Here is a 24,083-nt window from a genome sequence, read left to right on the forward strand (position 1 = left end):
GGCACTGGCAGACCTCATTAAAATAACAGCCTGTCACTTTCGAGTTTAAAATAACAGGGTTGTCAGTTTTATATTCAGCGGAACAATCTACGGTCTTATTCTGTGGGAAACCCTGTGGATATGCACTGAGGGGGCTAGCAGCAGTGCAAAGGCTGAGCAACACTGCCATCTCGAGGATCCCCCCAGATCCAGGCTGCGCCCCGGCAGCTGGGGCGATGCGATGCTCAAATCCTGCCGAATCCGTGCCCGTATGCACTTCATTTTTTTAAAGGCTGAAAAATAACCCGTGGTCAAGCGTGTAAACTGCTTGACATTTACATTTATTTTGTGAGAGAGTGGCGAAATGTATAATGTATGAAAACATAATCTCCGTATAAAGCAAATAAAGTTCTGCTTCTATTCATTCTGAGGTAACTAATGTGCATTGAAATTTTGGGCATTTGTTCTAAACAAAAATATCTAAACAAGAAACATATTAAATTCCCTATATCTAATCAGTGGAGAAATGAAGGTGCCTTTTAAAAAGCTCTGAGAGAGAGATCCTCTTTATCTAAATTCAAATACCTGGGCTGTATAGAGGAAGCCCAGTTCAGTTACTTATATAAAAGTGCCTAGTGCCTCTGAGGCATCTGTATGAAGATGGCAGGTGTAAAAAAGGACATACAGGAGACACACCTTTCTCAAGGGGCAGCCCCTAAAACTTAGAGGTCCATGTAATTGTTTTTCATTAAGCTCAGTTTACAAGGAAAACTGTGTGGCAATTAAGATGCCCAACTGTCCTATACTAACCTGCTTGGGACATATGATTCTTGCCCTATGACACCCATGTGTAGCAGAGGCATAAACATAATGACCAGTTAGAAACAGCATTTTATAATATGTGCTTGCTGACCTAGTCCTTTTAAACAAATTGTTGGCCATTAGCCTTAGAATGCTTTTAGATTAAATCCCTAATGGACATAAATACTGACTGATGTATAAAAGTCCAGCGCATTTTTCTGCTGGTACAGCATAACAAAAATCAGATCGTGATGATCTGTTTGTTCTTCCTCCCTAGCCATGCCCATCACGAAGGGCATGCGCTTCATGATCCCACTGTAGCTCAAGTGGTGAAGCACTATATCCATACATGTGCTGTCCAGATGCCCATCATTATACAAGGTCTACATCATTTTAATAAAGACTGAAAGGGTGTTGGGTGCATGGCTGGGTATGTTAGACACGTCTAGAGAAAAGCAAGCAGCAGGCAGTAGAAAACTGTCGGTTTTTCCAACTGGAAATAATGTAGCATGAAGAAGTGGCATTAGTTAAATGTTGCCTGTGAATTAAAGGGCAAAAGAGTATGTGACACTTCAGTTTAATTTCCAGTGGAAACATGCTTCTTCAGCAGTGGGATAATGTGTGCTCAGAAACAATAGGGGCAAAAAAGCAAATTTTAAAGGTGGGGGCCCTGAAACAATTTGCCTGCCCACTTCACAAGCAAGTGTCTTTCTGGGATCTTCCGTGCCTTATAAAATGCAGTCATATCACTTTTAGTTTTGCATGGTATTTTCAAAGCTTTTTTGAACTATCGTGGTGAGTCCATTTATCTAGATGTTCTGAATATAAACCAAGGAACGCTAAGGTCTGATTCCTGCTAAAATGATGGACTTGCTTTTTAGCTTGCTTCATTACTTTGGAGTGCAAGGTGAGTAAAGAACACAGAATGTTGGTCAGCTTTATTTACCTGCTTATAACTGTGCCCATGCTGGTAGGACTGGAACTGAGTTCATGGGTGCTGTGCCAAGTTCTGCTGAGGAATTGCATGACATACATGACTGACTTGGTCTCATAAGAAGTCAGTGTCAGGAATAAGAAATTAACTGCATTTCTCTATGTATGACATGTAACTATACCATTTCCATAATTCTAGGTATGAATTTCTCTTTGGAAATGATGCAAATATTTAACTTTTCTCACCTACACAGTAATGGCTTTTCTCTGTTAGCAATTCTAGATGAAGGCCAGGGTATTCTAATATCTATATATTCCCCAATAAATTAAAAATTTAATTCTTTGCATGGCTCTTGCTATATCCCTTTTCCTATGAGAAAGTGTTGCAATTCAAAACAAATTTAGTACTTTCAAAGTAGCTGAAAAAAGAGTTTGGTATAATATCAGGGCTATGACAGGAAGATAACTAAGGAAAGTCAGGCTAAGTACAGCCCAAGAAACCCAGTTATCTTAATCTGAATAAATCTCTGCTAAAGAAAGTTGAAAGGAAATATGTAAAATATCAAAATTGCATATACCTTATGTTTAAATGTTTCCACAGAAGTATAACCAAGCTTGAAAGTTAATCTTTAATTCAAAGAGTAGGAAATACTAAGTAATCATTTACAAGGCCACAGGTCACTAGGGGAAGGAATACAGTAGCCTGACTTCATAAATCACAAGCAAGCAATGTTAAGTGAATCCTTTAGTGGCTTTTATCTCGTTTTCAAGGGAGTGTACATCTGTTACATATTTTTTTAAGGGCTGTGGTGACCAAAATGATATACGAAGGAACATGTATAACCATGGGGACTAATAAGAGACTTTCTGTGGTTGTGCTTGAGGACATCCCAGAACTGAAGCCACCGAAACCCACAGGGAAAAGTTTTACGTGTGATGGCAGGCATCACATTGCCTACTTCTATTCTGCATTTAAAGTTACATTAAAAGTATTCCAAAGTCATTGCCTGCCCATACATTCATCATGCAGAAGTGAAAATGGCCATCAGGCTACTCCCTGAAAGAGGAGGTGAATCAATCAGTGTACCTAATTCCTCTTTCAAGGCCATCAGAAACCACACTGCACTTCTAGAATACCGGTTTCAGGATGAAGTTCAAAGAACTGTGTAGGTAAATGTGTAAACACCACTACCAAAAGCTGAGAGGGTTTACGGAGATCCAGTGACACAGCAGGAAAAAGCAAGACTTCACAGGATGAGTCCAGAAGTCGTATAAAGCTCAGGGGAGAAATAATGCAGTGGGGAGGGAAGAATAGCTGCAAAGGGAAATATCTGAGGGGGAAAAAAAGTGTTAGAATGTACCAGAATTGGCAGGATCTATAGAGGACTGCAAATGGTAACCTTTCCCTAAGCTGCATTCGCTTTCGCTATTGCTGCATTTTGTGACTCATGTAAATGTCTCCCTTTCCCCCAGGCTCTAAAATGGAAATGACACCTCAGGGGGATGTCTATGGAATGTAATTAGCTGTCATTTACCAACAATCCTGGGTAAAGTAAGACCTTTACCAGGTGTACTTCTGTAATACAAAAAAAAAAAAAAAACGAAACCAAAAAACGCATAGTTATTGTTAGAAAATTTAATGAATTGTTATCTGTATGCAGTACACATGCAGAGTATGTAAACATCATTTAATAACTTCAGAAGTAACGGGGGAATGGGAGTCCTCATTTTGATTTTCAGGGAGTATCTGGAGACCATGTGCAGCATGTGAGCTGTGAGAACCTCTATTCTTTTGCTGACCTCTATGAAAATACAAGGTTTGTACTCAATATTGCAGCCCTTACAAGGGCCAGGGGGAAAATCACTTTCCAATGTATGTTCACTCACTGTGGTTCAAAACAGAAGTCTGCAAGTCCTAGAGCACCAACTCTAATCTGATTACGGTAGAAATCTGAATATAAGTCCAAACATCTGAGTTTTGAATACCTTAAATTAACTTCCAACTAACAACAGTTACTGCTCTGAAAACTAATTGCTCAATGCCGACCAGTCTGATTGCTTTTGTAGTTAGCCAAGCACAAGTAATAAATGAGAAAATCTGTCCCTTTGACTCGTGTTCCCCAAGCTTATATGAATTGACCTTCCTCTTTGTAAACTCTCCTTCCTACATCTTATAAGCGATTTCTCTGATTTTCTGCACTTTGGCATAACAGGAGTTTACACACCTTTCCATGAGCACCACACAGATTAACTGAGTTTCTTGTGCTGGTTGGTTGTACCAGCAGGGACCTAGGGGATTTTACCCCAGCATGGGCAGAAGGGGAAGAAGAGGGACTGCTGTCTGCCCAAAGTCCCCAGTCCCATGGGCCAAAGACATCAGAAAGAGCAGGCATCCTTAGACCATCCCCACTTGTGCTGAAGGCTTGCCCCTGGTCTGTAAACTGGAATTTAATTTTTGTCCTGACACAGCTCCCCTACTGAGGCTTTAAAGGCTTGCAAATGCTGCTAGTATCTCACATGAAAACAAAGCAATGAGGGCTTGGCAAGGGGCACAGAGGAGATTTATAAGGTGTTGGCCATGACAAAAAACACTGTCAACAACCCATGCAGCCAAATACTCTCCTACTTATTTCTTACAGGTGAAAATGCGGACAGTGCTTCTGAAATAACATTTCTGGCTGTTTCTGTCTCCTAGCTTATAAAGTGACTATTCCACAGAGTTTAAGCATGGCAAAACAGTGTGGGCCATTTGCTCGGAGAGCTATCATGTCTTCTGAACAAAAGATAAAAGAGATAAAGAGCCGAGTACAATATTGTACTTCAACAACCTAAAAGCCAATCTCAGAACTGAATGGAAGAATGGAGAGCTTTTATTTCTCAGTTTTTTAAAGAATAAAGCTCAGCAATTTCCTTTAAAAGCTATTCAACAAGCTCCCCTAAATCCTATTACAACTTCATGTGAAATGCATCTGTTTCCATAAGAACAACAGTGACACCATTCATCCTTTGTAGTCTGTTCTTTGTTGTGTTTTCTATCTATTCCTGTAGGGTTTTGCACTCTAGTATACCAAATGCAAAGCAAGAACTGATAACATTTTAACTAGAGCATTTATTTATTAAGTTGATGCTGGAAAATCAGTTTGTTCCTGCGTGATGCTTGAATTATGACAAGTTAAATTATTGTTCAAGGAATTTATAACATAAAGAATCTGCTTACTGACCCAGTGTTTCTTGAACGTGGATTCCGTATCCAGCTACAGATATCTGTCTGCTCCTAACCTCAGAGACAGATATAGTCTCTGCATGCATGTATATACACAAACTTCCTGCTGTTACTGAGATCCAAACGTACTGCAATGTATTCAGCCTGTGTATCTCAAATCAGTTCAACATCAACTCAGCACTGCACCATTTTTTTAGAACCCGTGCATGGAGCTCTAAATATAATATTTATCTAAGACATGACCAAGTTGGTGGGTGAGACATTTTATCTGATGTACACTGTTTAACTGAATTTACATTCAGCAGACTGCAAGGCATATTAATTCTTAGAAAGATATATATTTAGAAAACCTGAGACAAATGGAGACTAGACAGAGCAAGATGTAACACACTTTTATTAATGTCTTGCCTGTGAAAAAAGATGACTTTGATTATTTGTACTGTCTGAACCCAGATGCTGAGTGCCCTGCTTGTAAATACAGGCATCTAAGTTTTAGCACCTTCAGCCCTTTTAACCTTCATCATCATCACCATTGCGGAATTAAACAACCTACTATTGAACGTGATAGCATGGATAATGTTTTTAACCTATTTTCCCTCTCATTGTCTCTTAATCAGGTAACAGATATTAAAGAAAAGCTAAAGCTCTCTAAAAAGTTCTGGTCAACATTACCCTACACAATCTGCAAGGATGAGCAAGTGACAGCCGGTCCATCAGTTGAGGAAGACTGCTGGAACGGCCACACCAAGGCAAGGTGAGGTGGACCCCTCTCCACCACACTCAGTCCAAACTCCCATTTGGCCTGAAGCAACTATGAAACTAAGGGTATTTCACAAAACTGTCTGTAAGAGTGGAACAGAAATGGGAAGAAACTTGCAGTTTGTAGCTGAGATTACTTATTGTTAAAGTGCCATTAAAGCCAGAGTGTGAGTCAGGGTAAATGCGCACACTGTGTCAGCATGCGAACACAGAAAATATTCATTGGTTCAGCTCCAAAAGGATAATTTATACCAAGATTTCAAAGAGCTGTTTAGCTCCTTTCAGCATCCCTGTATTGGGACTGACAGCTTGTGAAGCAATTGCACTCTCAGGATATCATACTGGGATGAAACAGAAATTGGAAATTCGGCTCTATTTGTGATTGGCTGGCAAAGCTTAGGGCTATTTGCTGGGGAAAAAAGTAAGAAAAACCTGAAAAACAGCCAGCAGAGAATAAACATAACACTCCTACTTTTGTAGAAGGGTTGACCTTATGTTGCTTGATCAGAGATACTGTGGTCATCCACCCTTGTTTGTGATGAGTTTTCTGTGGAGTTTACTTGGCTCTGGCTGTGGCAGGGCTGGAGCTGGCAGATGAGCAGGTGTCTCCAAAGGTCCCAGTGTGGATTCATCAACTGACAAAGGAGAGGATCTGATTATCCCTGCTAAGAGGGGAAGGAATTGATTCAAGGACCATGCCAGGGGCAGTCAGGATCCAGGTCTGCAGTGGTAGCCTGTATTTTTGGGGAGACAAGAGGAGTGGAGAGGTTTGAGTGTCCCGTGAGCGCTGAATCAGGAGAGCAGTGATACTTCTTGGCACTTGGGGACCGGAATCTTTTATTTTCCTTTTACCTGATGATACATATGAAGCCAGAATAAAAAAATGCATCAAAACCAAGGAAAAGAAGTAAAAAAAAGAAAAAAAAAAGGGGGGGTGGGGAGGGTGGAGAGTGAGACAAACACATAAAATATAAAAACTCAATAAAAATAAGACATCATTTTGCATGGATGGGTGGATGGACAGATACATAGATACATTGCACCCACCCCATAATCTAATCATTTTTATAAGGAACACACTTTACAGGGAGAGGTTTTGCACTGAATGCTCACCCTTTTTTCTAGCCTTACTACATAATGCTCAAAAGAATTCATTTTACAGACGAGAGCAGAAGGATGTTTGGGATGCTGCTAGCCCGTTTAAACCCACTTTGACATGCATATGTACAAATCTGTCCAAAGGCACAAGTCACTGCTCAGTTCCCAAGCCTCAGATCCAGGGAAAGTCCCTGGGGACTCTGAGAAAGACAGGTAGGAGGAGTGTCTGGCTGCTACAGGACTCACCACAAAGGAACAGTGTGAAGAGAGAAATAAAAAACTGGTTTTATCTTCCTCTATTATATCTCTTTTTGTCGTTGGGCTTTGTAAGATATGACCCCAGGCCAGTGTGCTGCAGCAGTTAAACAGAATTTCCAGGCCTCCTAGCTGGATGCCATGAGACACATCAGGATGCATGCTTTAATAAGAGATATATGCTTTCTACAAAAGAGTAACCAAACCTGCTAATATCCCTGTTGGTTTCTATGACCAATGCTAGTGTCAGTACCACGTCTGGCTGATACTTTTCAGCTCTCTTCTTCTCCAGCACTGAAGGGTCTGGCACAACTTCCACATTTGTTAGGAGTTATGGAGGTGCATTTAGGTTTTCACCCTCCTTTTGCAGTATTTATCTTAAGAGAAGCCTGGTTATTTTCATGATGTCTTCTCAGGTTAATGTTCTGGAGCCACTAAGAAAATCTATCCTCTGCTGATAATCTCCTTGATTAACATAAACAGCTTCAGCCAGCCCAGCCACTGCTCCTCTGTCCAGTTTCTGTTTCATATCCATTCACAGAAGCAATGTATAGTCATAGTCTTAATAACAGAATTCAATCAATTCTTCAGGTAGAGAGAACAGTAATAAATCAGAAGATACCACAGAATGCCATGGCATGTGTGTTAAATAATATTGAAAATATTATTGAAAATAACTTGCTTTAGATGTAAAATTACCTCTTGGCTGGTGAACAAGGACATTTACTGCAGCGTAAAGACAAACCATTAATATTCCTTTCGTCATATTGATTAGTGTCTGGTATCAAATGCTAGTTCACAAGAACAAGGGTGGCAAAAACCTGGCCAATATGCATATATCTAATCATGCCCACTGTGTCACCTCTCATAAGCACCGCTGTGCTATATGAGGAGCTGCATTTTGAATTCCAGAGAATATGACAATAACCCATGATAGAAAACATGAAATTTAGCCATCTCCTGTGTTCCTAGGCATTAATATCACAAATAAAAAGACAACATGGTGTTGGCTAGTGTTAGGAAAGGAGGTTGTTGCTGGGTTTTGATCAGATCCTGTGGTATAATGAATTAGAAACTTTGAATTGCCACACAGACATTATGCTTCATGTTTCATTTTACACATCACCTTTTGATGCTGCTTTTACAGGGGAAAAGTGTTACAAACCTGAGGTCACAGAAAATGAAAGCTAGGCTTTCTCCTGAGAGAGTTATTACACCAAGGTCACTTGTGGTTATTACACTCCCCAGATATCACTTTGCTGCCATGATTAATATACAGTGACAACAGGTTGCCAAATGAAGGTCACCAATTTGGAAATAATCATGGGGTAAGAGAGTCATCCATTCTCTGGAAGGTGTTCTGGAAGGGTGCACTTGGCTCATTGCTGATCCTGTACGAAGAACGGTTTTAATCAGGTCATGTCAGGTAGAAGTGTTGTGGAAATGGTAAAACATCTATTAGCTGGATGAATCTGGTTTTTTGAAAAATCCACATTAAAAAGTAACAGCTACTTAAGACAAAATGTCTTTTAGAGAAACACCCAACGGAACTTGCCATCTTATCTATATTTACAAAAGAACATAATTTTATGTTTAAAGAATTAACGTCTTCTGTCAGATGTACAGAGACACATTTTTTAAAGATATTTAGGATCTAAAAAACATCATTAAGATCAAACCTTAAAAGTTTAACTCCTTTCCTATACAAGGATAAATTCTTAACAACAGCTGATAACCTCTTCACTAATAGACATTCACCAGGAATCAAGGAATTTTCCCAAGAATGATGGAAGTCAGGCTTTAGGACTTGAAGCAAATACAGTGTATTAGCCCTTGAACAAGTCGCTATTACTAAAGTGAGAACAGTAATCAAATCTGCAACTACTCTGGTCAGGAGAAGAACCTCAAATCGTTCCAACTAACTCAGCCAATCCTTTTCAATTAATCCATCTGAGAGATTGTGCTCATGCACTATCATCCTGCTGCTTTTGCTTACCAGGACTATAGATTTATTAATATGTCTTAGCTCTGGAAGTCTGTAATTTATGGAAGAGATGAGACCTGCATTCTGTTCCATGAGGAACCTATTACTCCTCCGAGTACAATGAAGAAGAAATGGAATTATATATGAAACAGACAGCAATTATAAACAGATTAAAAAAATAGAGAATGGAATAAAAGAAAAATGTAACCCTGTAATTTTCAACATCTAGCTTAAAACTACGAGGTATCTCACTGAAATGAACACAGAATAGAGTCTCAGCTGGCCTGAAATTTTCTTCTTCTCCTGTCACATGTATGGGAGTGCCTATTTCCCTGGCAGAGAGCCTTTAATTTCTGGTGAAATTCAGGTGGGAAGAAAGACCCACCAGATCAGTGCCTGCTCTTGAAAAGTTGCTTGTTACTGACCAACAAGGGTTGCAGTGAGAATCAGTTGAATGTCCTTTACCAGGAAGTAGGCAAAGATAACAATTTAGCACCATTAGTGAGAGTGTGAATAAACCACTTCTTTGTAAGTGCAAAAACTGTCAATTCTTAATTGATGGCTCTAGCTTGTTTTTTACAACTTCTTCCTTCCAACAAACTGGCAGATGAACCATTTTCTCCCTTCTGTCTCTTCAAGCTTTTCTCCAAGATGGAGAAAAAAAATAAAACCCAAACTGAAACTATCCTGTGGGAATTAGGTCCTGAGCAAACAGAATCGTATCAGGTGATCTAGTTAGTCCAACAAGCCAATTTTCCACTGCACTTATCTTTCTGGACCAGATGTGACTGCCTACTCCCCACCCAGCCTGAGTAAGCCTGTGCTGTATATTGTACTCTATTGCCTACAATTTTGTGCACCTGGAAAAACTCCAGTACTGCCTAGGTGGGATGCTCCAGTTGTACTGTAAGCAGCTGCTGTTGCAGAAAAATATAAAGAATGCTGCCCTTTAAGGCAGATGTCTTCTAAAAAACAGATTTCTTCTCTGGTTTTGGGTTGGGGTTTTTTTTTGGGGGGGGGAGAGGGTTAGCTACAGCCTTTATATAAGTGACCTGATTCATCAGTCATTTCTAGACTTGAAAAGGAAGCAGACACCCTGGAACATTAGCTGGATATTTTAAGAAAAGGTTTTAAATACGCTTTGTGGTACTTGGCTATGATGTGCCAAAAGACGTCTTTGTTGTGTCTGCTCAGACAAGCAAGAACTATAGAAAGGCTAAGAGGAACAGAAAGCATTAATATTTTAGAAAACAATGTAAATTACACTAAAATCTGACATAGCTGAGCAAGGAGCAAGCAGCAGAAAACAAACGCTATTGTTCAGCTTCTCTATACTCAAAGGGCTAAGAAAGCAAGTGACGGGTTTTTTGGGGGTTTTTTTGGGTTTTTTGCTAGGATGATGCAAATAACAGACACTGATTCAGGTTGGCACTTCTTTTCATTTATAATGGGCATACAGTTCTTGTAATGGCCAGGCCTACAAAGAGATCATTAACAAGAGCAGAAGCAGCAGCAAAGCTTAAAATTCACGGGGGTGTCTCCTCTTACAGAACTGCAGCAAAAGCAGATGTGTCCAACAACTTTCCCCAGCCAGCAACAAATCTTCTGTCAAAAACTGGTCCCAAGATATGACTTCCAATTCAGTGTGACTTAACCCTACCCCACACATATCAAATGTTTTTGTCAGAACATGTGTTGGCTGGCTTTCAGAGTCTGTCACTCAGGGAACACCTTGGGCTGCGTGTTCTCATATCTCTACCAGTCCCTTAAAGAAAGGAAAACAGTTCAAAATATTTACATCCAGTATTGGCTTTTCTGCCTTTTTTTCCCCTGAGGAAGCAGGCGAAGTAATTCAATAATGAGGGCAGAATCCAGCTTCACATTCAGACATATGAATTCGTGCACTTAAATACTGGTGACACAACAAGGAGCCATTTGTGTTGCCCAAGCAAGAGCAGTGTCATTTGAGACTCTCTAGCATGTCTGAGGTGAGTAATGAGAAAGGACACTGCTCCTATCTGGACCAGAGTCTGGGCTAGAACTGCTCGAGTATTTTAATAATCACCAATGTCAATGTGCCTGAAAAGACCCCAAATATCCTGCCAGTGTAGTCAACGAGGAAGTTTTCCACTGCCTAAACACACTTATCTACTGCTATGTGAGATGGTCGAAATATTCAAGACACCTTCATGGAACTGGAAAATAAGACACTGGACCTACAGGGTATTTAAACCTTACTGGAGTGGCAGCAGGACCCCAAGCAGCATATACCCTGGTAGCTAAAGTGGCACACAAGACTCCATTCAGCTGCCTAAGGAAAGATACCTAAAATCATCTAATGTTTGCTGAAAATAAGTAACGCTGGCCTTGTTTTGGCCGAGTATGTTATAATCCCTGTTGGCTCTGAAGTGCTCCTTTACAGCTGTTACTTGCCCTCCTTCAGACATAAGTGGGGCAATTGGTGGCTGGCTAAGCACAGTGCCTTTTCATTTGTAGACCTGCTCTTTCAGCTTTTGAGTGTTGATAGCAAGCCTTGTGTGACTACAGAATTTGTGACCAGAATGTGAGAGTGCTAGGGTACACTGTGGTGATCTCAGAAGCTGTGCTGGTGTCTGAACAGTTAAAGTGGGCTGCCTGGTCCTGAGACTAACAGGTGCTCATCTGATCGGAAAGGAGAACTGGGCAGACTAGAAACTGTCATGAACTGATAGTGGAAATGCTTCAAATGTCCAAGACCTTCCCCTCAAGCCTGTAGATATGATGCAGAAAGCCGCACCTTTCAGGGCTAGTAATGAGAAGTGGAATAACCAAAAGCATTCAGATGGCACCAGATGTCTATGTTTGTGGAACTAAATCCCAGCACATGAAATCTAATGAACAGTCATCTGGCCAAAGGCACATGGGAGTCCAACAGCTATCCACATTCCACTGACAAATAAACTCCTGACTAGTTTTGACTAGATCTTGTGTTGACTAGATCTGATGAAGGTGGGACTCTGCTCATATGCAGACACTTACACTTAGACGTATAAGTTTTGGTATTTGTATAAACCTAAAGAAGAATCTTCAGCCTCTATGCTCTAAATGCCAAGAGGCTCATTCACCTGGGAATTTAAGTATCCAACTAACCTTTAGGCAATCATGATGTAATGGATTTCTTTTGACTCACATCAGCATGGTTCCCTTGCACAGCTATGTGAGGTTCACTGTACTATTCTCCTTCCATGCCAGGAATGCTTTGGGGATCACCAGATCCTGAGGCAGATACTGCAGGGGGTGTGACAGTCTGACTGGATCATTTCCTACAACTGAATGGGCTAGTCCAAATAAAGATAGATGGTCTTCAGAAGGATGTCATATTCTGCACTGATTACAGTGCAGAATATGACCCTCAATAAAAAGTACACACCAGAGCACTCTAATTGTTTTAAATTTCCAAACTAACTCATATTGTCTCCATATAAAAAGCTCACTAAGAAGTCAGTACATTCTTCTTTTATTATTGGCGATAAGACAGGATGAAATCAAACATAGATCAGTCAAAGAAAGCCTCTGAACTGCTGTTCAGAGTTAGCCATAGCTTTCGTGGGTGGATTGCAGTAAAGAGCAGCTAACCCTTCATAAACAAGGAAAGCAATCCACATGAACGCTCAGTGATTTCTAATCACTTCTGGCTGCTAACAGCTATGGCTATTGTCATGGACAAGATACTGGGCAAGATGGACATCCTCTCTGAGCCAGTAGGGTAATTCTTACATTTTTACCTTTTTTAATCAACTGCACCTTGATACCATTGATTTATTTCTAGGCTGAGTAATTTATCTGCAGTAGCCATTTCATTTGTAGAGACATGTGACAGATGGAGGTGCTGTTCCTTTGCAGCCCAGAGCTTCCCTGCATGCCAAGGTCTCCACCCTGCTGCCTCCAGGCAGCTCTGCAGAATTATTTCCAATTTCTATTTTTGGTGATTCATAACACTCTGGTCTGCAGTCCTCAGTACTAGGGGAGGTGGATCTGTATTCTCATCATAGTTAAGCCTGTACCACAGGAGTCTGGATGGGATGCCTACAGCATTGTTAGTTCTCGTTATGGTACTAATGAAACAATGGGACATGCAGTTTGAGGCTGGGTATTTTTGGCAGTCATGTTTTGTTCTTATATGTTCACACTCCCCCAGGATTATTCTCATGTAAGCTTTCAAAGGCCACTGATGACAAATGAGTCTCATCCTGCAAAGCTAGGACCTATTACAGCAAGACTAAACCCTTCCCTAGTGCAGCAAAGCAGTTGTCACTTTGTGAACCTCCAGAAGCAATACAAAACTTATTTTCCTTTAACCATGACTTCAGCAGAGAAAGTCCTTTATTCTGCCTTACTTTCACAGCTATTTTTAAGGGATATGTTTATTTTCCAGACCAATATGAGCATAACACCAGCACTAATGCCAAATGTGAATACTGACAGACAATTGGGCTGGCACAAGTGGGAGTGAAGTGAAGTATTCTTAGACTATATTTGGTACCATGCATCATGAAAGTTTGCTATTAGTAGGCTAGACTGTGCTATCATTACTGTCTGAGCACATACCCACACAAGGAGTCCCACAAACATCAGTGGGATAGCCTGGTATGCAGACTAATTACAAAATAGATCATATCCTGATGAAGAACATGAAGGAAGGGTAGATCTGCCCCAAATCCCTTGCAGTCTAAATATAGGAAAAAGATAGTAGGCATTTAAAGATAGACGAAAGACAGCACAAAAGCAGCGATACTGTCTTTTCTCAGGACACCATGCCAGCACAGAGAAATAATGTCAGCCCTTTATCAGCCTAGCAGCTGTAAAATGCACAGATAAATTTTAACAGAGATTCAAAGCAGGAAAAAGGGCAGCTTTGCAGATGCTTAAAAGGAGAGTTTCCTGAGGACAAAGAGCAGCAGGAGACAAATTGTATGTATTTAACAAAAGATGATAAAGACTTTTACCATAGGATGATTGGAGGCATGGGCTGATTTTTGCAGGGGAGAGATACCTGCAAATGCACACTTGATGCCTGTGAACAGCCTAAGACTTCATTTGCCAAGGTCAGAGAAGGGAATGATGCAGTAATCAAGAAACGATAAGCTAAAAGCCTGAATAAAAAATTCAGATGTGTAGATAGATAGCAAATGCCATACCTTTAATATGTTACCTACAAAGCACATGCGAGATGCAAGTATAAACTACTTGTAAGGAATAAGGACTAAATCAAAGAAAATACTGGGGTTTGGTAAACTTACAACACAGACTGGAGATGTTATTCACAATGATCAAAAGGCAAAGAACTCAACAAGAAAATTAATTGCTTCCTTTAAACAAGGAGAGTCATAATGCCTCAAGATAGCTTTCTAAACTATCTCAGAACAACAAATATGGTAAATGTAACAGAGGAGTTCATATTTTTTAAGCAGAATGAAATAAAAACAGAAGAATGCACTGTTAGATGCTTCATTTAGTGTGCAACCATTCATATCAGTGGAGGATCTGAACATGCAGTGACTTATTGCTGGCTGGTGAACTTCCATAGTTCACAGAGCCAGTACCTTTGCTGTGGACTATGTGCAGTGTTAGGAGGTTGGAGAGCTTAAATTCTTTCTGCTCTCCATGCAGCTGAGGTACTACAAAGATCCTTTGGAGTCTGTGAAATTAAAAAACATGGTTTTGAAGTGGTTTCGCTGGATCTCTTTAAGAACTGTGTAGTCATGATCAGTGTCAAGGTGCTTGGCACAGCATTGACTGTGCAGTGCTGTATTTCTGAAACTTTATGCATTTTAAATTAATCATTCATCCTGTTATATAGATACTTGCCTGAGATTATGAATGATGGTTTGACCAACCAGATCAACAACCCAGAAGTGGATGTGGACATCACAAGGCCAGACACCTTCATTCGACAACAAATCATGGCCTTACGTGTCATGACTAACAAACTGAAGAACGCGTATAATGGAAATGATGTCAACTTCCAGGATACAAGTAAGAAAACATTAACTGTCATTAAATAAGTATGGTTTTGGAAGACATTTATGCACTGGTTTTGTTGCAATGGCTTTCTTTGGTCTTTGTGCTCTGTGCCGTTGAGAACATAAAAAAATTATTCTTCTGCCCCATGAAATTACAATTATATATTTGTTTCTTTTGCTTCTCTTGCTTATCTGCATGTCAAATGCAGTCCACTCCTTTTTCAGAAGAGCTCTTAAGCACGTAATTAAGTCATGGTGACTTTCATTTGGATGCTTGACTGAATGAAAGTTAGCACCACCAAAACTTTCCCATTTCCAAGGTGTTCATCCCCACCGGGTGGAATGGGAACAGAGAAAAGGAATGAAGCCTGTTACCCATGGCCCTCATGTTGTTTCCCTCACTCCTTCATGCCAGGTGATGAAACAAGCGGCTCAGGCAGTGGAAGCGGCTGTACAGATGACATATGTCCCACCGAGTTCGATTTCATCACTACTGAAGCACCACCAGTTGACTCCGACAGGAGGGAGGTGGAGGCTTCAGCCACACAGCCTGGCTGGTCACTGCAGACATTGCTTGTTGTCTTCATCAGTCTCGTACTACAGAGACAGTGGAGATAATCCTGGATCTGGTCAGAGAAACTGTGTTTTAGCTACAGAAACAGCCAACTTTCTTGTTTTCTTATACTCTTGGACAATGGACCATGCCACAAACACTTGCAGTTTTCTACAAGAAGAGAGCAGTACTGCAACCTGCTTCCCTTTTTTGTTTTCCCAAAGAGTACCAGGTGCCAGACTGAACTGCTTCCTGCTTTTTTTCAGATATCTCTGAAGACTCTATCCACTCTTGAGAGAATTCTTTCTCAACCCTTTACTACAGACTTTCTGAGCTTCATTTCCTTTTATGCTGCAAAAGTAAAAAAGGATCTTACAGTGTGTGTTTTTCCCTAGTGAGAAAAAAGAGAGGGGAAGAAACCAAGAAAACAGTTTTCTTTCTGAATCAGGCCTGACTCAAGGCTGCTGCATTTCAACAGAATATCAACAAAACAAAAAAAAGAAAAAAAATAAGCAACCGTTCTTCACTGACAGCCAGGTTTCCTTTAAGAACTTCTGTAGGATGATTCAGGTCATAAGAATGATCACTGCTCTAAGGAGGAAGTCTGTATTTTTTTTCCAACACAGAAGTATGTCTCAGCGATGAATGTCTTGCACTCCTTCTGCCAACCACATCAGATTGGTATGAAGGTAGAGAAGCTGAAAAATAAGTTTTAGTATGATAGTAACTCCACTAGCTTCAGAATATCATGTTACAGTTGTTTAGGATTTAAATCTTAATGCCCAGTAAAAAATTGAGTAGTAGCATGATTTCACCTAGCTTCTTTTAGGATTTATCCATGTTATACAATTGGCAGAGTTTTCCACTTAGCTCACCGTAAACCATGGTGGTAATGCTAAATGACATTCCTGACAAACCTCCCCTCAAGGGTTCGGACAGAAAATCATCTCTTGTGATATAATCTCTTTCCTTTTGTCACTGTTCTGACATTGATTAGGACTTCCTGCTACTATGTTCATTATCCTACCAAGACAGAAATTCTCTAATGGACTAACAGCGATCGGATCAATAGTGTGTTTCACACCTAACTGCATCTTTCATATCAGTTAATTTCAATGTCACAAGGATTTCTTCTACAAAATTTCAGAACAAATATATAGTACTGACATGGAGATTTCTTTCACTTTTTTAGTCTTAGTATGATCATCTATTTTTATATATATAAATATATATAAATCACAGATTTTAACTTCTTAATTACAAGCTCAGGATTGACACCTCTTTGTAAGAAAAAAAATGTTTGGTCAACCAGCTCTTCTTTTTTTGTGCTGCTCTGAAAAGTAACCCTCTAATGACTGGTGAGCATGAAAAACAAAGAAGAGAATTTTTTACATATCCAGTTGTCCATTTATTAACAGGTTTGCAGGGTGGGGGAGAAAAACTCTCTCATAATGTGTGTATAGGGGGGACATGTGAGTTTGTGTGATAGGCCTAGGGAAGGACACAGTTGTTATTTGGATGGCAGTTGCACTGTTTGATTCTTCAAGGATGCATTGCTTTAATAATCATTGCCTAAATAACTATGGTCCTGGACAGAGTTTCCATAATTTGCATCTGGTCATAAGACCCAAGATGCAAGCTGGACAACTGAGTGTCAAGAATTAGACTTCAAAACCTTCCATCAGCCACAAACGAAGGGCTTCTGGGAAAATCCTGCATGGTGTTGAAATGATTTGCCAGAAATTTATTTCCTGATTCTTATATTGACTCTGGAAATGGCATAGACAAATTGTGGTAATGCTATAAAGCCAGCCAACCACATTACAATTTAACAGCAGAGCAGGTGGATCATATCCATTGCAATCTTATTTTCTAGTCAAATTATAATTAGCTATCGATTTAGGCATGAAATTAAAATAGAAAACACACAGCACGTTAAGATAAACTATATTGAAGCACTTTTGCCACAAAGTATTTACAGACTGTCTATATACTATGTCTCATAACAAAAAACATAGATTTTCAGCCACTTGTATTTGTTTTTTCCCATATGTTTACTTCAAAGTATAATGATCTATTCTTCTGGGCACAGCCTAGTGTGCAGGACACTCTGGTTGCTGGCTGGGTGTTCAGATCGCACATGTCTTACACAGGCCGTAGCAGTCCTTCCTCCTTCTCTGATGGTTCCCTCTAGAACAGATCTTGTGTTTCAGCGTTTAATGTCTTCAGGAGGTTAAACAGCAGAGTTTAAAGCAATTCTCACAGGCGTTTTTGTTGGACCTGGTACAGCAGGTACCAAGCAGAGGATCTTTTAATTTTTTTTTCCTTAACTTGCACAAGCAGCTTTCTTCAAGGAGAGTCCTTTAAAACTCGTCTCTGGTCCACCTCTTTCTATCCATATACACAACCTTTCTACACTTCTCCTCCTCAGCAACCTTGTTTCAGGACAAGCTGAGTGTCATTTTGATTTATTACATTGTGTGTGTATTCAATGGTCAACATTTAGGCGTTCTGATGAGTTTTCAGCTGGTGCAGCCAAACTAGTGTCCACGGTGCTCTCAGCTACTTGTGGGCCTTCAGGTACTTGCAGACAAGGAGTAAAAGGGATCCCTAAAAACTCGGGGGGTTAATGAAGGCTGTTTTCACTCGGGGAGCTTGCAGGAGGGCCCCTGCTTTGCTTGGACTGGATGTTACAAACTGCTGGTGAAACAACAAAGAAGACCAATCTTTGCCAGAATGTGATTGTCTTGTGGGTGATCTGCCAGAAATTTATGTCTTCCATATTATTTCCCCTCTTAGTTCCCTACTATGCATGGAGATATCTTGTCAGGAGATGGAGATGCCTTTTCATGAGGTATTAGGCATACATTTCATTAATAGTCCCTAAAGGCTGTATACTGTCTTCATACATTGCATTTTTCTGGGATTAAGAGAGCTATTAAATCTACAGAGCAAATGAATTTGGGAATGAAGGAAAGAAAAGAAAAAGCGTTCATGTTCATGAATGTGAGAATTTACAGTTTCCAAGGTTTCTATTTGCACATCCTTTGCATCCAATAACTCTTCTAAGGTAATTTGTTGGTGTGCCACAATTCAAATATTTCTCTTCTGTTAGCAGCTGGTAAAGGAATAAATGTTAAAGAAGACAACTATCTGTTCAAGAAAGAGGACCTAAGTCCTAAGGAAAAATCCTTTGACTGTGTAAACCTTTTGTGCTGTGCAATCCAGAACTGCTTGAGATTATATATTCTTTTAAAGTGGACACTATTAAAAAATAGATGCAATTAATAAAATAATCAGTGCTGTAGACCCCTGTGAAGTTTTCCATTTTAGTATTAATTGAATTGCGTTTGCGTCATGCCCAAATTTTTAGTGTTCAGTGAACTGCAAATTTTCCTACTGATGACTCAGTACACACCACTGTAATTGCAATGCAGACTACCTGGACTCTGGCTAAACTTAGGCATTTCAAGAAAGATAATCAGGAAAAAACAAAAAAGAAAGAAAAAGAGTGTAGATATTCCTGCAAAAGAGGAAGAGCAGAGGAACCTGTGTCTCAGGGTTCTGGGGAAGGGCTGATCTATCCCAATTCCCTAAGAAGCATCACAGAGCTCTGTCCATGGAAAATTCCCAAAATCTCAGTCTCAGACATACAAATGATCTCAGTTCTATGGGATTTTTAGGAAGAATGATTCTCACAGATGTGTGAACTAGTTTGCTTCTATGCAAAATGATTGTGAGCTAGAGCTATTCTTGGGAGGTGGACTGCATGTGCAGTGTCTCAGCAGGCAGCAGTTGCCTTCAGTTTACTAATCAACTCTGAATCATTATCAAATGTAACCACAATGGAGATAATCCATTTAAACTGAATACAGAAAATTTTAGAATGATTCTGGTGGGAAAATCAGGTTTCTACAGATTTCATTCTGGAAACAAATATCTGAACAGGCTTCAGATGTTAAGAAGAAATTCACATTTCAAAGACCACAAAGCTATATTTACTATATTAACTCATAAATGGTTACAAGAGTTAACAACAGTGGAATAGTACATAGAACTGCAAAAACTGTAATTTCAATGTGAAATTAAACAGGCAAAGGCTAAGTCTTAGCTGTGGGGCTGAGATAAAGTTGTCGAAATATAACAGACACAGCAATGACTACTTCCAAGAAAATTAGGGCAGGTGATGCAGGTGAGGGCAGGTGTGACAAAGCAAATGAGAGGTTTGTCATTAACAAGGATTTTTACTATAATCAGGGAGAAAAAAGTAAATAATTTTTTTCTGGAATCTGTTTGTATATTATTTCTTTCTGACAGTAACTTTGGTCATAGAAGAGGTCACATTAGCATCCTCACCTGTAAGTTTCCAAACTTTACTCCAAAGCAGTTGCAGTCTTTCTACCTGTCTTCCTCACAGCTGAGGTCTCTGGTCTGTCCAGAAGCTGAAGAAAGTCAAGTAGGTTTCTCCATAGTTTAAAGTCTACACAGTTATATCAAACTATTTCAGGAATATGGGTCAGTATTTCAATCAGCTCTCATTTCACCTTTATTTTTAATTATATAGCATTGATACTTAGCAGTGTAACATGCATGAAAGGCTTTTTTCTCATGGTACAATTTCTTCTTCCTTTTCCTCCTTTATTCTGGCACCTCTGTGAGGATTAATACTTCAAGCACTAGGCAGAATCCAGTGGTGTAGTTTGTCTATTAAACTCATAACAACTGCGTTACTAAAAGTTGTCTTTTTTCTTAAGAGGGAATAGGGAGAGTATCCATTCATCCATTCATCATTAGCAAAAAAGAGATAGAATGGCAACCATTTATCTTAGATATATGGCGTACCATCTGTCAGTATCTCTGAAGACCTTTTAACAGCAAATTTCCAGGGAAGACAAATCTACTTCATCTAAAACAGAAATCAGTATGATATTCTTCCTTGAAAAAAAAAACCCAAAGGATATGTCTATCTATTCCAAGTGTTGGAAAGGGTGAAAAGAAATTAACCTTCTTCAAAGTGAGAGGCTAGGCCATTTCAATAGTTCTCTTGCTATCAACTCCTGGAGCTCCCATGCAGACCACCTGAAGTAAGGAGCCTTCTGGGCACGCAAGTTGTCCCTTGTCAATAGTGGAGTTTGTTCTTCCAGGATGGATAGGGAGACAACTGAGGAACAAGTGAGGGGAGCAGTGACTTCACAGTGAGATCCAGCAGATATATGACCATGATTAATTGATTAATAAAAAAATCACACAAGTTATAGGTGATGCTCCTCACAGGTGTCCAGCTCTTCCTTTCAACATAATGTCTGAATTTTCTGTGCAATCTAATTACAACCATCCACTCATGAACATAGCAAGGGCCCAAATATTGCTTCACAAGTCAGTGGTGTTTCTGTAGTTTGCTGCAAGGTTTACCCCTTTTCTTAGTTTCCAGGTATGCTAGCTAATTCTGTATCTTTCAGAGTGCGAAGAAGAGCTTACTATCTAAAACAGATTTCTGTGCGTCACTAGTCCTTTTTCTTAAAAGATACATTGTTTAGGCACAAAAGTCCTTCACATCTCTCACAAAAATTAGTTGATTCCACTATGCATCTAGTGAATTTTTTTCTCAAGCCTGAAAACATATCTCATGGGGGCTTTGGAGAAAGCCCAAACTTCAGCCATTCAGCCAAGGTTTCTTAAAGGTCTCCCATGTTCCACTAAATACCCCAAACACAAGGTTACAGGCGTGCTATGCTCTTTCTCCTCCCTCCTCTCCTCACTTCTCACCTCAAAGTGTCATCCTGGGCCCAAAAAACCTTTCAAAATGAATGTCTTAAAGTCCTTTTTGGTAAATCCATATTTCCTCATGATAAACATTTCTAACTAAAGCTTCCTGTCTGGCTCTCCTCCTGTGTGCCACACATCCCATCTGTCTTGCAGTCATCAGTGTCCCTATGACCATTTTCTTGTCCAGGTTGAACTGTCTTTTCAGTCATTTTTGACTCACTGGGTTTCTTGTCTCCCTTCCCCAGATCTCTCTGCCTTTGGTAGCACTTAATGTATCTCTTTTCAGACAGAGGCTGTAGTTATTAGTCTATATAGTCTACTTATTGGGGAGGGGGGGTAGTTCAGGCCCCACCTTTAGCTTTTATTGTCTATTCTAAACATGTTCTGCTGGGGTATGTTCTGGATCATCTGACATAAATTCTTTTTTCTTCCTATTAACCATAGAATAGTTTCTGTTTTGTTATTGCCTGCCATGCTAGTGAGCCAGCAAGGCCAATGGCAAAGAATTTATGGATTTTTCTATAGTAAGATTAAGTGAACAGGTAACAACATCAGGAAACATTTTGTATCAGTTCTGGAACTGATTGTTTTGAGGTTTGGTATTAGATTTTTTTTCCTTTTATTTTAACATGCTGAACTTTTTGATTTACTTTCGCATCGGCTATGTGTATATTAAGTTACAAAGATGTAATGTAACTACAGATTAACTGTTTCAATCTTTAGATATCAGAGACTAATTTTAAGTCGTCGATCAATCTTAGTTTGCTTGTAAAAGCTACAAAGGGATGACAAGTCTTAAAATTCGGTCCAAAGAGAAGTCAGATGAGTTCAGATTTCAGCTTTATGCTATTAGTTGAGTTTGAAGTTGCAAGAATGTTTTGTAAACAGTTTGTGAGTATGTGCATGTACTTGAGGGGGGAGAGAGGAGCATTTGCTCCTGTAGCTTCTTTTCAACTTTTACGTAATCTGAACACAAATTTACACATGAAGAATTTGCATTCAGATGTTCATGGATGTCAAACAGCATCAGTCAGTAGACATTTATATACCAGCTCCTCCCAGGTTACTTTGTGTTGTGGGTGAGCAGTATAATTTAATTTCCACTAGCAATTTTATTACATTTATCTTATTCAAAGACAGGTTGTTGTTTAAATAGGTCAGATATCTTGATTTGGATATCAACTGACATTTATACTTGCTTGTTAAAATTTTACAACTCCAGACATATGAACAATGCTTGAAAGCATGCAAATTGTTAGCTCTGGTTTTGATGCTGTATTTCCAGATTAGTATTAAACATAGTTAAATGTGAATTGATAGGGGTGATATTTGAATGTAAGCCAAGTTTAGAATAAAATTTGGTTTAGACAGAAATAAGGTTGGGTTGAAAAAAATCTCATTAAACATTAAACTTGCTTTTCTACTGATTCGATTTTAGCGTTTCAGTCTAATCTGACAAAAAGAAAAACAACCTACAGATCCTGTTTATAGATCATACCTGAAACTAAATGGTACAGTTTCAGTTTTGGGAGAATTCCAATCAAAATGAAAGCTAAAGAAAAATCCCAAGATCTCCCATCTCCAAACACTACTTACAAAGATTCAGTATATAGCAGCGTATGGCAGTGTGTGTATATATATAGCAGTGTAGCAAGGCAGAGTTTGAACTTTTAAGGAAAAGATTCTTTATGGCTTTGTAACTTCACAAAAGTAATGTACCATGAACAAAAATAGAAAAATATTTGCAATCATTTTGATATATTTGTGAAATAGGTTTGACAGAGCCCAATATTTTTTGTGTGAAATGCCTTAAATCAATTTCTGTAGGGCTAATCAATTGAATTTGTTTCTGTATATAGCCTTTTATAACAATTACTTTAGATGCAACACTAGACTTTTCTTTCCACTACAATCATATACAGCCTTATGATTACTAACTACAATAGACAACTATGAAAGCTCTACTTTATTAGCTATAAATGCACTTTTGGTCCACTTGTAGACTTAGAGCTTGGAAGCAAGAAGAGGTGACAGTGCCAAAGAGCACCAAGACCTTCCTGCTGGGCAATCGCTGTGTTCTCTCAGGCTTGAAATCCTTTCCCACCAACTCCTTTTCCTCTCACTGATCTGTCTTCATGAAAACCAGCTATGTCTTAGGGCCTTGGGTTGTGCCACCTAGTACTAGGCACTTCAAGGAGCACATTGCTCAGCAGGGTTGTCTTTCTAGATCTCTACAGTTAGTCACAAGAAATGGGCACCTCCATAGCTGGGAAGCAACTTACCTCTCTCCCTTGTACAGGCAGCCTGGGATGATGTTATTAGGCTTACCTCTCTCCCCTGTTATTAGGCACCTTTTTTAAGTGCCTGGAGGTAGATGCCAGGGGTGAAACAGGGGATCCAGGCTTCGCCCAGACTCTCTCCTGTCCTCCTTGTCGGCACAGTGGTGCCTCTTCATGCCAGTGCTTGAGCGAGGAGCCTGGAGAGAGGATCCCGTCTGGGGAAGTCATAGTGTGAGGACTTTGTTTCTGGGCCAAACCACCCCTGATGTAACTAGACATGCAACCAACATGAATTCATTTTTCTGAATTCTGCCCAATGCTGTTATGTTTGTATTCTTCCTCGTAAGACATTTGAACCTGTTAACTACTCTAGCTACAAACATGCAATGCAATTGCCTCCAATGCGCATATGCAGAAGGGATGGAGCTCAAACAGATCTCTGCCAAAATCC

General features: G+C 39.7%; 1 protein-coding gene across 1 annotated transcript in view; it reads left to right on the top strand.

Annotated features, from left to right (window-relative positions):
- GPC6 (glypican 6) overlaps positions 1-15,628 on the top strand; it is a gene marked incomplete at both ends in the record, with an annotated part of 61,937 nt that extends 46,309 nt beyond the window's left edge. The window contains 3 exons of the mRNA XM_010018311.1: positions 5,554-5,690; positions 14,872-15,047; positions 15,450-15,628. Of these exons, the coding sequence (XP_010016613.1) occupies positions 5,554-5,690; positions 14,872-15,047; positions 15,450-15,628 (492 nt within the window). The remainder of the gene's footprint in view (positions 1-5,553; positions 5,691-14,871; positions 15,048-15,449) is intronic.
- Positions 15,629-24,083: the final 8,455 nt, after the last annotated feature.

Source organism: Nestor notabilis, unplaced genomic scaffold (genome assembly GCF_000696875.1).
Source record: "Nestor notabilis isolate BGI_N333 unplaced genomic scaffold, ASM69687v1 scaffold23767, whole genome shotgun sequence".
Taxonomy (NCBI): domain Eukaryota; kingdom Metazoa; phylum Chordata; class Aves; order Psittaciformes; family Psittacidae; genus Nestor; species Nestor notabilis.